Source organism: Peromyscus leucopus, chromosome 3, assembly GCF_004664715.2.
Source record: "Peromyscus leucopus breed LL Stock chromosome 3, UCI_PerLeu_2.1, whole genome shotgun sequence".
In the NCBI taxonomy this organism is placed as follows: Eukaryota; Metazoa; Chordata; class Mammalia; order Rodentia; family Cricetidae; genus Peromyscus; species Peromyscus leucopus.
In genome coordinates this window covers 49,445,699-49,462,121 of record NC_051065.1, presented here as the reverse complement: position 1 = coordinate 49,462,121, position 16,423 = coordinate 49,445,699, and the positions used below count along the sequence as shown (strand labels likewise).

Here is a 16,423-nt window from a genome sequence, read left to right as displayed (position 1 = left end):
TATGAATAAACAAGTAGTAGTTTTGCATATTTTGGTCATGTTTTAAAAAGAATGACAGAGTCCCAGAGGCAACCCTTGTGAATGTGATGTATGTTCACAGCTTTTCTGCTGTACTATTCTGTAGGTTCAAGGCTCACCTCTCCTTCCTGATGCTGTGTTTTTCAGTTTTAAATTGTCATTAGGTTGTCACTTGTTTTTCAGTACTGTTTTTTTCTTTCCTTGTTGATTTTTGATATGTTTTTTTTTTTTTTTTTGTTTTGATGTTTGTATTTATTTTGAACAATTGGGGACTTGATTGTTTTTTGAGACAGGGTCTCAAACGTAGCCCTGATAGCCTGGAACAGCCTCAGGAGTTCTGAAATTAGAGGTTAGCCCTACCACACCTAGCTCTTTGAGGGTCTTCTTAATGGATAAATCAGCCAATCACATCATCTTTGGTTATTTTCAGCTATTTCTTCAAAGATTGCCTTTAATTTGGATGTAGTGGTGTACATCTGTAATTCCAGCAGCTGAGAAGCTGAGGCAGAAGAATCCTAAGTTCTAGCTAACCTGGTCTACATGGTGAGATTCCCTGTCTCAAGAGAAAAATATAAAAATGGGAGGAAAAGATAGCTTCTATTGCTTCTAATTTTGTATGTAGAAAATTCTAGATAGAAGGAATCAAATAATCAGAGTACAAGTGTTACTGTATCAGAAATGAACAGCAACTCTGATGGAAATAAAGTTTAGTAGGCTGCAACTTTTAACATCAGTGCTAAATTCTGTATAGCCTTATTAAAAATATTTTGAGAGAAGGTCTCACTCTGTAGCTCCTTAGTGTGCTTTAGCACTCACTGTGTAGTGTCACTGTGTTCAAGCTAATGGCAGTCCTGTTGCCTCAGCCTCCCAGATTCGGAGGCTGCAGGCATGAGGCATTATGCCTGGCTTTGTGTTAACCTACTTGGCAGTTTAATTCTTAGGTTACAATTCAGGCCTTTGTAATGTCTCTCTTAAATCTGAGAAGTATGCTGATTAAAAAAAAACTCCTACAGTAGATGTCCCCAAGAATATAATGGCACCAATTTTTGTTTTTTGTCAAGACCCTTTGCTTTGTATAATGAGAGAAGACTAGGTTGGAACAGTAGATGAAATGTAGCCTTGGAATTTAGTTTCTTTAGGATTTCTGTTTTTAAAGTTGTTGTAAGCCTTTTCTCCAGCATCATTTTTTAAAATAATTTTGTTACGAGTTTTCATACATAAGTGATTTAGGTTTTAAAAGTTGGTAAAACATCAATAGTCTTTGATCATATACAGCAGCACTGAAATTACTAGCTGGTGTGGTACATGCTTGTAATTCCAGAAGTTGGAAGACTAGGGCAGAAAGAGTGTGAGTTTGAGATCAGCCAGGGCTGCATTAGTTATACTTTGCTTCCAACCCTTTTCCTTCCCTTCAACCCCTGAAAGTATTTACTTTTTTTTCTTCCTAAAATAAGCATTATAGTTAAAAGTTTTTAAGCTTGTCAAGAGGATTATGGTTGCAATTATAGTAGTAGCCATTAGTGATTATTAAAGTATAGGATTGTATTAATTAAAGAACTATAAAGAAACAGTTTTCTAAACTGTGTAAGTAGCCCTTTGTTTACATTTTCTGAAGAGAGAGAAAACTGCTACTACTAAGTGTTATTTATACATTCAGAAATATTTTGGCATTCCATTGGAAGACTCATAACTATTGGCTTTTGTATATAAATATCTGATTATATTATTAAGATGTTGTGAGTCCTTTTATAAAATATAATGTAAATTGCTTAAATATGCAGTAGATCAATCTGAATATATTAAGGTAGCATGAAGGGGGAAATAAGTATTTTAAAAAGTAACTACAAAAAATTGGGCATGGTGATGCACCCTGTAATCCCACACTTGGCAGGTGAAAGTGGAAAGAGCAGAAATTCAAAGTCTTCTGGCTACAGGATGAGTTCTAGGCATCCTGGGCTACAGGAGACTATGTGTTGTCCCCCCTCCCCCCCAAATAAAAGTAATTTAGGGGCTGGCAAGGTGACTCTGGTTAAGAGCACTTGCTGCTCTTGTATCAGTTTCCAGTACTCACTTGACAGCTCACAACTGTCTATACTCCAGTTCCAGGGGATTCTGTGCCCTCTTCTCACCTCTGAGAGCACCAGGCACAAGTATGATACACATATATACATGTAGGCAAAATTCATAAAAGTAAAAGCCCAAGTAATTATAAGTTGGGTGTGGTGCTACATACCTGTAATCCCAGCACTTGGAGAGGCTGTGGCAGAAGGATCATGAGCCAGCACTAAGCCAGCTTCTCTGTCTCAAAAGCAAAAACTAGTAGCAAAAACTATATATATATATATAGATGCATGTTAAAGACTTACAAAGATACACGAGACAAGTAAGGTGCAAGGAGGACTGTATTATAAGAGTGGTCAGGTTGGTTGACTCCTCAGTACAGTAGTCACCTTGGTTCATGTGAAGACACAGGGCTTTAATTGTGCACTTCTTAAATTATCTCCATGCCCTGGAATAGACAAGAAACTGGCCATAGGTTTTTATGTAATTCCTATACTGTTATGTGGATGTACAGCTTATATTGGAAGAAAGGGTATTAATAGCTTGTCTTTGTATTTGGGGATTAGGCAAACAAGAAGCTACTCATTTTCAATTCTATTCTTATTTCTAGCTCTAAGTTTTCTATCCCTGAAGGGGTGTAGGTCTCATTTCAGAGGGAAGGAGCCTGTTGTGTCCCAAGCCAACTGAGTGATAAAAGGTCCTAAACACACCTACAGATGGTGATGGTGGACACTCGGCTTATCATACTAGAAAATGTGGGAGAACTTTCTTGTCCCTGCCTTCATTAATAGACATGGGATACTTGCATTGCTTTGTATGCTGATGCATTTCCTGCTCTACTCTTGGTTTTCCCAAAGCTGAGCTCTGAGCTAAATCTGTACAAAGAAATGTTGACTGCTTTTATATATAAATTGCTTGTCATTAATGCTTGATGATATACAGTAAGATAGGATTCTGCATACCATTAAATATGTCAAGTATTACAACTTTAAGGTTCTTTTGAAATTACCATACTAAACTCAGTTCACTTTTGCTAACTTCACAGTTGTTGATCACATAGCATGGTCATCCACTCACAGCTTAAAAAAATACAGGGAGCATCGGAGAGAATGGGTAAAGTAAAATTTTGATGTTTTTAAAATAGCACCTAAATTTATGGAAGTTGATTTGGCTTATTGTTTGTGAGGGAGGGAGAGGGTGGGAGAAATTGAGGGGGAGGGGTGGGTTTTGGGAAAATAGCATGCACTGTGTACAATGTCAGATACCACTTAGGCCAAGGTTTTATGTGCTTCTGATAAAATTTATATCAAGTCATAGGTTCGTAATTCCATATTGGGTATTACAACAGGTTTTGTTTTCCTTCACAGCAGATTGAAGGGAATTTTGAGAGCAGTGTTGAGTTCAGTTTGAATGGGAACCCTGGCTTTAGTGGAGGCTTTTTCATATCCAGTGAAACCGATGCCTCAGTACCACCTTAGTTTCAGTTAGTGGATAGTTTTATATATATATGCATTTCAGTTTTTATTGTATACTTGTGATTCAACTGTTCTCAAGTGTTATAATTTATGACACCTAAGAAGGGATTGGACAAAAGAAGGCAATAAAGTTGTAACTGAAGATAGTTGTTTGGTGGACATTATTAATGGAACTTTTGGTGCTTCTATTCAAATGAAAATTAGTGGCCACCCAAAATTCTAAATCAGATTTCTCACTGGACCTAGTGGTACAGGCCTATATATAGTCCCAGAATTTGAGAGGTAGAGGCAGGAGCCTCTATTTTATTTTTATATTGTGTTTTTTTTTTTTTTTTTTTTTTTTTTTTATCTATATAGTGAGTTTAAGGACAACTTGAGCTACATGAGACCCTGCTTTAAAAATAAAAAAGGCCTAATTCCTCATTCTAAAACCTTGCATTGTGATTATACATATAGCTTAATTAATTTTTGTGGAGGTCATAGGGCAGAGAGACATGTTTTTATAGATAAAATAATTTGTTTTTGTTGTAGACTGTGCCTGATCTAATCACTGCATCATTTAAGATTTTTTTCTGTTTTTTGAGATAGGGTTTGGATTTTCTGTATAGCCCTGGCCATACTGGAACTTGCTCTGTATACCAGGCTGGCCTTGCAGAGATCCGCCTGCCTCTGCCTCTCAGGTGCTGGGATTTAAAGGCATGTGCCACCACTGCCCAGCTCAAAAATTTCTTAAAGTTCATTCATATACAGTAAATATGGATTGAAGAAAGATTTTAGAAACCAAATTTCACCCTCTAAAAATTGTACCCTTGAATCCAATCTCTGTATTCCCAAACATACTCAGCCATTTGCCAAAGCTGAGTATAGTTTTCTTACTGTTCCCCACACCTTCAAGCCTTTGTAAACTTTGTCAAAGATACTATTCTGGTCTGGAATGTTTGTTTTTCCTCTAAGTCTTGTTTGTAGTGTTGGGATTTTGGCTTCTACTTAAATCCATGAAGCCTTTCCTAGTTTCTTCAACCTTTTGGTGTTAGTTCTAGTATGTTCAAAACATCCCTTTGATACTTGGGGCATGTTATTTTGTGTTATTTTATTTATGTTTCCTATTTCTCTAGTGAAAATGTGGACTCCTTTGGAGCAGAACATTTGTCTTAAGCTCTGTTACTCTTATTTTGTAGCACAGAGGATAGAGTCACTAATAGGTTTGATTCTATGATTAGGATCTAGTATCATTGTGACAGGGCAGTTCCCTCCATATTTGTTATTAGTTTTAAAACACATGTGAGAATTTATTAGGGGAATTAACTGAGATTGTGTGTGTGTGTGTGTGTGTGTGTGTGTGAGTGGGAGAGAGAGAGAGAGAGAGAGAGAGAGAGAGATTCATTGTGTGTGTGTGTGTGTGTGTGTGTGTGTGAGAGAGAGAGAGAGAGAGAGAGAGAGAGAGAGAGAGAGAGAGAGAGAGAGAGAGATATTCATTGACCAGGAAACACAAATATATAAAGCATGTTGAATTGATAAAATCTTGTATTAGAAGGATTTTTTTTTTCGTATTCCCTATTTGTAGTCCCTTTTTCCCCCCCACTTTTTTCTCTTAAAATAAGTGGGTTCTATTTCATCTGGTTTCTTCTGAAAAACATGGTTTGGGCCAGATGTTGTGACAAAGATAAAAGTTAAAATCATTTCTGTTTTAAAATTGTGTAGTTAAATTAAACTTATGTCATAAGCCCAAATATATTCAAATGCTGCATGATTTTGTAATTTTGTAGCCAAATTGTTTTAAAATATTAACCATAAAGTCCCCCTAAGTGGAACTTTTAAAATATCAATAGACAGATCCTCACTTACATGTCCTTCTCAGAGTATTGTTTATGTTGAACTACTAGTTTTATTATTTCAGTAAAAAGATTTTTATAATGGCTAATATTTGAAAGCTGTGTTTGATATTTTTGCTATAGTTATCAAATGTTTATGGAATACCTGCTTATTTGTAGTGAAGTATTTTAGATGCTTTTTTTTTTTTTGGCATTTGTAGAAATTCATTCCTTCATTATTTTAAAGCTCACCAGGGCTACTGTTACTATGTTTATATTTGTAATTGTTCATGTTTTATCTGATAGTGTCTTCAGGGCATGGATTCCTTGTTAATGTACTTAATGTGATTTCTTAAGCAAAAATAGGCACCTTATTAGATGAGATGTTTGATTAGTAAATTGTAAATTTTAGCTTTATTCTAAGACCTCACTTAGACCCCTTCTACCTGTGAGCCTTGAACTGATACTGCTGTTTCATTACCAAAAGCTTAGATAATTGTAGCAGGGTGATTCCGAGATCTTCGTCCCCAAGAAATTTATCACTTTAAATTCTTAACTTAATTACAGTAGAGTTTTAAACAAAGTCTTTTTAGGATCCAAAGGCTTCTACTATAGTTTTAGGTTTCTGATATGAGCTTATGGTAGTTTGGTTCTCATATGAGCTTGAGGCACTCACTAGTCTTCATTTAAACATACTTTTAAAGAAACATTCCTCGAGTAGCCCAAGGGCCACTCGTATAGTTCCAGTCTTGGGCTTTTGTTATCTTTACTCATATTTTTCTCTGGGCGTATACTTTTACTAAGTCAGTATTGTAAAAACAAAACTACAAAAAACAAACACTCTGATTTTGTTCACTTTTGTTTTCATATACAAGAATCTTTACAGACAACATGTACTTCTAGGTGCTGTATTGAAATTGCTGGCAGAGTCTATTCTATACAAACTGAACAATCTGGCCCCTTGTTTTATTTGTAAAGGTTCAATGTATCTATGCCTGCCTACTTCAATCTGCAAGGGAGTTTCAGAAAGGCCCCGCATTCGCCGAGCCGTGAGTTATCACTAACTTTTCAGATGTGTTAATGAATGTGGAACAGAAGCAGTTGTGTTTAAAAGGAAATAAAAGTCCATCAAAGTAACATAGTAGCAGGCTTGAACACTAAATGGATTATCCCAAATTGTGTCACAAATAACCTACTAGAGATAAGCCTCAGAAAACCTATTGTTGAACTGCTCTGAAGCTATGGTTTTAGCATATTATCTTTCTTAAAAATATATGTGTCCTAATTGGGAATCAGAATGTTCTTTACATCTTCTTAACCAAGTTAAAACAATTTGAACAAAATCTTACCCCACAGTTTAGTAGACTTTAAGTTAAGCTCTTCAATATAAGAACACTTAAAAGGGGTAAAGTTTGAACATTTTTTTTGTTTGTTTGATATTCACATGTGAAAATACAGAACTTAATTTAAGAATTGCTTCCTAGTTGAAATGTTTGGAGTGCTGTAGGTATCATGTGAACTGCAGAGGTATTTGCAATCTCGGTTTGTTTCAACAGTTTTCGCTTCAGTAATTCACCAGTAGGTTTTCATTTATCAGTGATATCAACTTAAGGCTATACCACATTTTTTAGGGCTTATCGTTCTGCATAGAGGAAACGACCCTGTGAGTTTTTCTTTTATTTCTTCAGAGAGTCTAAGCAAAAAAGTTGTAACTAACATTTGTATTTTGTTACTCTATCTAGTTACCTTTCCTTTTCTTAGACTCTTTACCTTTTGAGTAAATAGCTTTATTTGATAAGCAGGTTGGTTGCTTCTGTTTAGGAGTTGTGTTTTTTTATTTTTTTTTTATGAGCACAGAATATATTTTATATTGCTTAGTTTGGCAATATAGCACAGACCACTTGGAAGTGTGGAATCTTTGGAGGTATTAAAGTTAACATTTCATTAGGCAATGTGCCTTTGTTTGACTGGTGTGTAAGTCCTTCTTCCAGGTTTGTACGCTCTTAAACACCTTATTCTACCCTCTTAACTCCTCCCAGCAGCAAAAGGGAGACACTTCAACTGGAACAAAATAGTGGAAGAAATGGCGTCTGGGGTTCAGTGGGGATTCGCAGTGTGTATGCAATGTTTGAAAGATTACTTTTTTATGTTTTTAAATTAATGTAAATAATTAGAGAATAAATTAGTGCTTACTGTCAAGAGACAATTGTATACCGTAGAAACTCTTGGTGGGTCTGCTGCAAGTTGCTTAACCTCTTGGGGCCTCATTTTCCTCATCTGCAATATGAAGGAGTTGGACTTGATAACCTATAAAGTCCATTCCTGCTCTAAAATCCTATGCTTTTCTGAAGTACTTTTATTTAACAGAATGCTTTGCTTTCCCACTTTGACTATTTATTTGAATTACATTTGCAGTACATAAACTGCAACTGCATGTTGTCTAAAATAGTTTTTCTATAGGATGGTATATAAAAAACTAATCCCTCCTGGGTTGATTTATAAGTGTCTGTATATAGATAGTCAGACACCAAAAGCTAGTGGTAACTAGGACTTTCAAAATATAAATATGGTCTAGTTGTCTAACCTTGAATATTATTAACTTTTCTATATTACAGGAGATACTACTCGACAAAGAATCAAATTCAGCGATGACAGAGTATGCAAGAGCCACCTTCTCAACTGTTGTCCCCATGATGTCCTTTCTGGAACTGTACGTGGTTATTAAGTTGTTTCATTACTAGTGTGCTACAAAAATGAAGTTCTTGGTAAAGTCTTAATTTTTTTTTTTTTTTGGCCAGATTACTTGTTATTGTTTTTAACAGTGTTAGAAAAGATTTTCATCCCTTTCATTGTTTATTCCCACTGGTAATTTAATTTTTTTATATAATTTATTTATTTTTATTTTATTTGCATTGGTGTTTTGCTGCATGTATGACTCTGTGAAGGTGTCAGATCTTGGAATTACAGACAGTTGTGAGCTGCCATGTGGGTACTAGGACTTGAACCCAGGTCCTCTGGAAGAGCAGTCAGTGCTCTTAACCACTGAGCCATCTATCTCTCCAGCCCCAATAATTTAGATTTTTAATAATGGATTTCCTTACAGAAGTAGTTGTCTTGTTTTCATATATTTTTCACCATTTTTCTATTGGTTTTGTCATTCTTGTTTGATTTCTCTTTTCTTCTGGACCTGGAGATGAACACAGAACTTTGCACATGCTAAGCACATACTTAACCACTGAGACATATCCCAGGTTCTTTACTACTTTTTGTTGTTATTGTGGTGGTGGTGGTGGTTGGTGTTTTTTTTTTTTTTTTTTTGGAAGGTTTTTTTTGGGCTTTTTTATCTTTTAATAAAAGATTTATTTATTTATTATGTATACAGTGCTCTGTCTGCATGTATGCCAGCAGCCAAAAGAGGGCACCAAGTCTTATTACAGATGGTTATAATTGAACCTGGAACCTCCGGAAGAGCAGCCAGTGTTCTTAACCACTGAACAATCTCTCCACCCCACCCCTCTCCCCACTTCCCCTCCCCCTCTTTTTTTTTTTTTTTTTTGGTTTTTTAAGACTGGGTTTCCTTCCCCCTATCGACTTTTTTATTTTTATTTTTTGAGGCAGTATCTGTTTCAAACTGGTAACCTTGAACTTGAGATCCTCTTGACCTTCACCCTCCCAAGTTCTGGAATCATAGATATGTATCAGGAAGCTGGGCCACGAGCAGTTTTTTGTTTGTTTTCTTCCCCTTTTATTTAATTTTTATCCAAAATGTATATATTGGGATGGTTCCCCGATGGATTTGGGATTCAGGGTGCTTTTAGTGCCACTTTTCTCCTGAAGGAGCATCCTTCTGTAAGCCTTTCTTTTCTGCCTGTAGGCTGACAGAGAGAGGACAGTGCAGCAGCCAACACTAGACAATTGTTTGTGCATGGCTCAAGACCATTACAGCATCTTGGGTATTTTATACCCATTAAGTAGGAGTTGGGGCTCTGTACCAAGTGCTTTTTCTTATTTCTTCTTCTCTTCTGAAGAGGGATGAAGGAAATCTTTTGCAAGAGGCATGTTCTCACAGGGCAGTAGTCATCAGGGAGGTGGTCACTGTCACTTGGAAAGGCCCTGCCATCCCTTATCTTTTTTTGGTTTATTTAAAGACAGGGTTTCTCTGTGTAGCTTTGCGTCTTTCCTGGAACTCGCTTTGTAGTCCAGGCTAGCCTGGAACTCACAGAGATCCGCCTGCCTCTGCCTCCCGAGTACTGGGACTAAAGGCGTGCGTCACCACCGCCCGGCTGCCATCCCTTATCTTTAAGTGACACAGAGGATTTGATCTTTACCTTTTTGAATTTGATTGAAATTATGAGTAATTTCCCTTCACAGATATATTTGTTGATGGATAACTGTTAGGGGCTGAGTCTTGACTTTTATTTCTCATTTGCCAGAAATATCTAGAATGAAGAAAGGATTTCCAGATTACTTTTCCATAAGGAGTGAGTGCTCTTTTAGCCACAGACACCCAAATGAATGGTTTCTTTTTTAGTAAATTAAGGATATCCCTCAAACATAAAAGTATCAAGAAGACACATGCAATAGGAAACATTTTTGTTAAGTGCCAAAGCCTGGTATGGTGACCTAAATGTGAAATTCCAGCACGTTGCCAGCCTGAAGACAGAATCTGAAGTTTGAGGCCAGCTTGAGCTGCTTAGCGAGACCTTGAAAAAGAGCCTGAAAAAAGTTTTAAGTATAATACAACATAGTAAGAAATTTAGTTTGTGGGCAAGTTCAACCCTTGAATTAGGACTTTGACAAGTATTAACAGGTAATAAACTAATTCTTTAGTATTTCTGTAAGTACTTCCATTTTTTATTTTGTTTATAATCCTGATGGCAGAGATTGGGCATGCACCACTTCATAGCTTTTAAACCTTTTCTACTATATTAATACATTTGTATCTATAATATACCTCTCATCTGTAGAATACTCTGGTATTTTCCACATTTAAATAACTTGTATTATGTATAGGAGTATTTTGCCTTCGTTATATCTGTTCGTCATGTGTATGTGCCTGATACGTGAGAGGCCAGAAGAGGGTATTGGATACTCTAGGATTGGAGTTCCAGATGGTTGTGAACTGCCATATAGGTTCTAAGAGTCAAACCTTGGTCCTCTGGAAGAGCAATCAGTGCTCTTAATTGCTGAACTATCTCTTCAGCCCCAGAGGTTTCCCACATTTGGTGTTGTAGGAAATTAGATGGTTAATTTTTTTGTTGCGTGTGTTTGCTTTTGGGTGTGTTTGCACATTGTTCACTTGCATGTGGAAGGCAAAAGAGAACTTTGGTTGTCCTCAGAAACACTACTTGCCTTCTTTGTGATAGGCTCTTGGCCTGGAGCTTATTGATAAAGCTAAACTTGCTGGCCAGTGAGTCCAAGAAACCTCCTGCTTGAATGTTCTCAGCACTGAGATTACCATGTCTGCCATTTTACATGGGTGCTGGGCATGCTGACTAGTTTTGTCTTTGATACAGCTGATGTCATTGGAAGAGGAGAAAGCCTCAATTGAGGAAAAGCCTCCATAAATAAAATTGGGCTGTAGTTCAAGACTGAAGGGCATTAATTGATGGGGGAGGGCCTAGCCCATTGAGAGTGGTGCCATCCCTGGGCTGGTGGTCCTGGGTTCTATATGAAAGCAGGGTGAGCAAGCCATGAGGAGCATGTCGGTAAACGGCACTCCTCTACGGATTCTACGACAGTTCCTGCCTTCAGGATCCTGCCCTGCCATGCTTGAGTTCCTGCCCTCACTGCTTTTGATGATGAACTGTTACATGGAACTGTGAGTAAAGTGAATTCTGTCCTCCCAAGTTGTTTTTGGTCATGGTGTTTCATCACATCAATTGTAACCCTAAGGCACTGAGGCTCATTCTCAGGTCCTCGTGTTTGTAAAAGAAAGCACTTTACCAACTGAATTATCTCCCTAGCCACCAAAATGACCTTATTTAGTGGACAACTCATCACTTTTGATGAACATAGAAAATAAGAGCAACAAGATGATAGAATTCATTGCTACTTATTTCTTTTTCTTTATTTTGAGACAGAATACTGTGTAACATTGCCTGTCTTTGAACTGGTTCTATAGCCATTGATGACCCTGAACTACAGATCTTTCTACCTTTACCCACCAAGTGGTGTATATATGGTTGTGCACCACCTGTGAGTCTGGTGCCAATGAAGGTCAGAAAAAGGTGTTGGATCCACTAGAACTGGAGTTACAGGTGGTTGTAGGCCACCATATGGGTGCTGGAAACCAAACACACTTCCTCTGCAAGAACAAGTACTTATAACCACTGAGCCATCTCCAGCCAGACACATACCCTTTTAAACATTCTTGAATGTCCTATGCCTGAAATTTTTAAAACTTCGTTGTTGTATGTGTTTTCAGGATGCATGTGTTTATGTCACTGCATATGTATTGAGATCAGAGAACAACTTGAAGGAGTCAGTTTTTCCTTCTATCATATGGATTACAGATAGTTTCGCTAGGAATGTAACTTGGGTTCTCTGGAAGAGCAACCAGTGCTTTTAATCACTTAGCTATCTCTTCAGGCCCTTTCAATATTTTTTTCCCCTCTAAGACGGTTTGGTTTTCGAGACAGGTTTTTCTGTAGCCCTGGCTGTCCTAGAACTTGCTATGTAGACCAGGCTGGCCTCAAACTCATAGAGATCCATCTGTCTCTGCCTCCAGAGTGCTAAAATTAAAGGAGTGTGCCACCACTGCTGGCTAATTTTTTTTTTGAAAAGAACATTCTTTAGATTTTTGGGAGACGGGGTCTTGTGTATGCATCCCATTTGTCTCAAATTCCCTTTGTATTGGAGAGTGGCCTTGTACTTCAGATCCTTTGGTCTGTCTCCTTAACAGGCATGTGGAGACACATTTGGTTTTATGTGGTGCAGGAGATTAGTGGTGCTGGCCTGGGTGGTGTTGACAATTGGCTATTGTCTTAGCTTCTGTTCCTGCCATGAAGAGACAGCATGTACCAAGGCAGCTCTTAAAAGGAATAGGGCTTGCTTATAGTTTCAGAGGATTAGTTCATTATTGGCATGGCAAGGAGATAGGCAGGAAAGCATGATGCTAGAGTGGTTGCTGAGAATTCACTTACATTGTACTCCACAGACGGAGAGAGAGAGACAGAGGGCCTGGCTGCATGCTTTTGAAACCTCCAAGCCACTCCCAGTGAAATACCTAGAGAGTTTACCAGCTGGAAATTAAGCATGCATATATATGAGGCTGTGAGAATCAATGTCATTCAAACCACCATAGGTATCCACACCAACTTTAGCATCAGTAAGTAACTCATGAGATTGGGGGATTGGGGCTTGAGGGAAGGGATGGACTATAGCAGGTCCTAAGTTCCAGCTGATCAGTAAGTGCTTATTACAGAGAGACCAAGAATTTTCCCTCCAGCCCTGTACATATCAATAGATTGGTGGTCGTGGTGCCTTTAATCCTAGCACTCAGGAGGCAGAAACAGGGGATCTCTGAGTTCAAGGCCAGCCTGGTCTACAAAGTGAGTTCGAGGACATCAAGGACTAAACAGAGAAACCCTGTCTTGAAACAAAACAAAAAAGTCTAAGGAAACTACTGTATTTGAGGTTATTTAAGAAGAGTTACAAATGTACCATTTAATTGTGGAGCAGATCAAACACATGCTAATAAAAACTTGAAGTAGTTTTTTTTTTTTTTTTTTTTTTTGGTTTTTCGAGACAGGTTTCTCTGTGTAGCTTTGCGCCTTTCCTGGAACTCACTTGGTAGCCAGGCTGGCCTCGAACTCACAGAGATCCGCCTGGCTCTGCCTTCCGAGTGCTGGGATTAAAGGCGTGCGCCACCACCGCCCAGCATTGAAGTAGTTTTTTAAACATACATACAGTTGATTAGCCACAAACATCAAACTTTGAGGTTTTCCATCATTCAGCTTTTTTTTTTTTTTTTTTTTTTTTTTTTTTTTTTTTTTTTGGTTTTTCGAGACAGGGTTTCTCTGTGTAGCTTTGCACCTTTTTCTGGAACTCACTTGGTAGCCCAGGCTGGCCTCGAACTCACAGAGATCTGCCTGGCTCTGTCTCCCGAGTGCTGGGATTAAAGGCATGCGCCACTACCGCCCGGCTCTTAGTTTTTATTTTTATGTGTGTTAGTGTTTTTGCCTGCATGTATGTCTATGTGAGAGTTTCAGATCCTCTGGAATTAGAATTACAGACAGTTGTAAGCTGTCATGTGGGTGCTGGGAATTGAACTCTGGTCCTCTGACAAAGCAGTCAGTGCTCTTAACCACTGAGCCATCTCTCCAGCCCCATTCAGCTATTTTTAAAAACACAGTGCAAAAAGAATGAGTTGATAAAATCCTTTAGGTGAGGGGGAGGTTAGGAAAGGTGGTCTTACTATGTAGACCAGACTGGTCTTAAACTCACAGAGATCCCACCTGCCTCTGCTTCCCATGTGTTGGAATTAAAGGTATTTACCACCACTCCCAGCCCAGTAAAATCCTGTCAAAACTTTGATTCCTGTTCATTAAGGGAACTTTGGGCCTGAGTGGATGTTTACTGGAATTGAATCTTGGGCCTTATGGGGGAATGTAGGGAAAGAGCTGTCTGTACAGAGCTGCATGTCTAGCCCTCTTTATGCATTTTTCTTTTTCTTTTTTGACAAAAGATCTTACTGGCTTGCCCTTAAACTTAACCCGTTGTCCAGACAGGCCTTGTTCTTAAAATCCTTTCTTCAATCTTTGAGCAGTTGAGATGACTGGTCTGACCCATCCGGCCAAACTGAGATATCTTTAAGGGGCTGGTGTGATGGCTCAGTGGTTAAGAGCATTGGTTGTGCTTCTAGAGGGCCTAGGTTCAATCCCCAGGACCCACATGACAGCTCACAACCCTCTAACTCCAATCCCAGGAGATCCAACACCTGCTCCCTGGAGGCACTGTACATGTGGTTATAGACAGATAGGCAGACAGCATTTGCACGATCTATCCCATAACAATTTTTTTAAAGAAAATATAACTTTTAAAGGCACTTAGTGTGTTTTACCTATATAGAATTGCAGCCTTTTGAGTGGATATAGTAGCACAGTCATTTTTTTTTTTTAGGGTTTATTTTAAACTGTGTGTGTGTGTGTGTGTTTTGTGTGTGTGTGCGCGTGTGTCTGTCCTGTCCGTCTGTCTGTGTCTCGTAAGTAGGCATGTGCATATAAGTGCGTGTACTTGAGGTGAGACTCATCAGATCCCGTGGAGTTGGAGTTGCAAATGGTTGGGAGCTACCTGATATGGGTGCTGGGAACTCAATTTTTTATTTTGGAAGAGCATCAAGTACATTTAACCACTGATCAATCATCCAGTCCTCTATTCCTGTAATTCTAGTATTTCAGAAAATTGCAGGTTTGGCACCAGCCTGGGTAACATACCAAATTCCAGGCCATCTAGGACTACATGAGGAAACTGGGCTTCAATTTTTTTTTCCTCTTGATTATATAGTATCTTCTGAGAATCTTTTTTGGTGTTTAGGCAAAATACACACACACATACACATATAAATTAATTTGAATGTGTAATTTGTAAAGCTTGCAAATTGAGATGGATTTTTAAACTCTTTATTATGTTCATTTTAATAATGTTGGTGTAATGAAATTTAAGTAATACTGGATGAGTAGAGGAAAAAATTGAGAGGGGTAAGGATTGATCCAGGTTAGGGAGGGTGTAATGGAAAAAGTAAAGCAAACTGTTAGGTATTTTATTTTAGAAATGTTATCTGTAGCCATGCATGGTGATAGATGCTAATGATTCCAATACTCCCAAGGTTGGGACAGGAGGATTGTTAGTTCTAACTTGGCCTGGGCTCCATGAAATCTTGTTTTTCAAAACAAACAAAAAAGTGTGTGTGTGTGGTTGGGGGGAGGATCTCTAAAGTCCTAAATATAAAACAATGTAAATGTATAGTTTAAATGTTCAAAATTTTATTATTAATAATAGTGTGTTTTGTATATAATTTGTATAGACGGACTCACTGTGTAGCCCTGCCTGGCCTATGACTTGATATGCAAAACAGGCCAGTCTGGAAGTTGGATCAGTTCTCTTGCCTCTTCAGTGCTGGGATTACAGTTTTGTGCCACCACACCTCGTGCAATATATTATTTCTCCATTAAAAACATGGGCTTTTTCATGTGCTGTATATAGTAAAAAATGAATCCTCAGCTCTCCCTACCTTTCACCTGAATAAATCAGTGGTCTTATTTTTGCCATTTTTTTTCATTGCATGTTTCTCATGCATTTTTTTTTAATACTTTATTGATAAAGTGGGTTTTTTGTTTTTTGTTTTTTTTTTTTTTGAGCTGAGGATCGAACCCAGGGCCTTGTACTTTACTAGGCAAGCACTCTACCACTGAGCTAAGTCCTCACATGTTTCTCATTTATGCATTCTTTTTTCTCTCTACTTGGAACAGCCATTGCCTCTGAATTTGTAACTTGTCAAGCTTATCGTACATGATTTAGCATAGTAGTTTAGCTTCTGAATCCCACTATAATATACCTGCTCTCTGTACTAAAGAATAGGCACTTTTTTTTATATGTTTTCTCTTTTTCCAATCAGATTAATTTTTTAGAGGCAAGATGATTCTTTTAGTCTTTTCAAGCTGTCTTTGCATTTCTAGGGTTAGATACAAAACAATAACAAGATACAGTCTTAAAATAAAAAAAAATTTAATTCTATCATGTGGGAAGCAGAGGCAGGCAGGTCTCTGAGTTCAAGGCCAGCCTGGTCTACACAGTTCCAGGACAGCCAGGGCTATGTAGAAAGACCCTGTCTCAAAACAAACAGTATTTAAAAGATAAAATGCTAAGATCTGAGCATGGTGGTACTGCCTTGCCTGTATTGCCAGCACTTGGGAGACGAGGATTTTTGAGTTTGTCCAGTGAGATCCTGTCTTGCAGACATATCTATAAAGTAAATTAGTAAGGGGTAGAAAAGTAGGACTGCTTTTTATGTTCCCCTTTACAAATACTCAAGTTTAAAATTGTTAATTTGTTGCT

The 16,423-nt window shown here is 37.9% G+C and overlaps 1 protein-coding gene across 20 annotated transcripts in view; it reads left to right on the top strand.

The window, feature by feature from the left end:
• Positions 1-16,423, top strand: part of LOC114706825 (putative RNA-binding protein Luc7-like 2) — a 62,922-nt gene that overhangs the window by 11,129 nt on the left and 35,370 nt on the right. For 5 of the 20 annotated variants that reach the window (XM_028889324.2, XM_028889320.2, XM_028889328.2 and 2 more), the window contains one exon: positions 7,981-8,075. In XM_028889324.2, the coding sequence (XP_028745157.1) occupies positions 7,981-8,075 (95 nt within the window). Of the gene's footprint in view, positions 1-3,124; positions 3,193-5,588; positions 7,483-7,980; positions 8,076-12,541; positions 12,696-16,423 lie in introns of those variants that run through there. The other 15 variants (XM_037203635.1, XM_037203637.1, XM_037203636.1 and 12 more) reach the window with 9 other exon arrangements.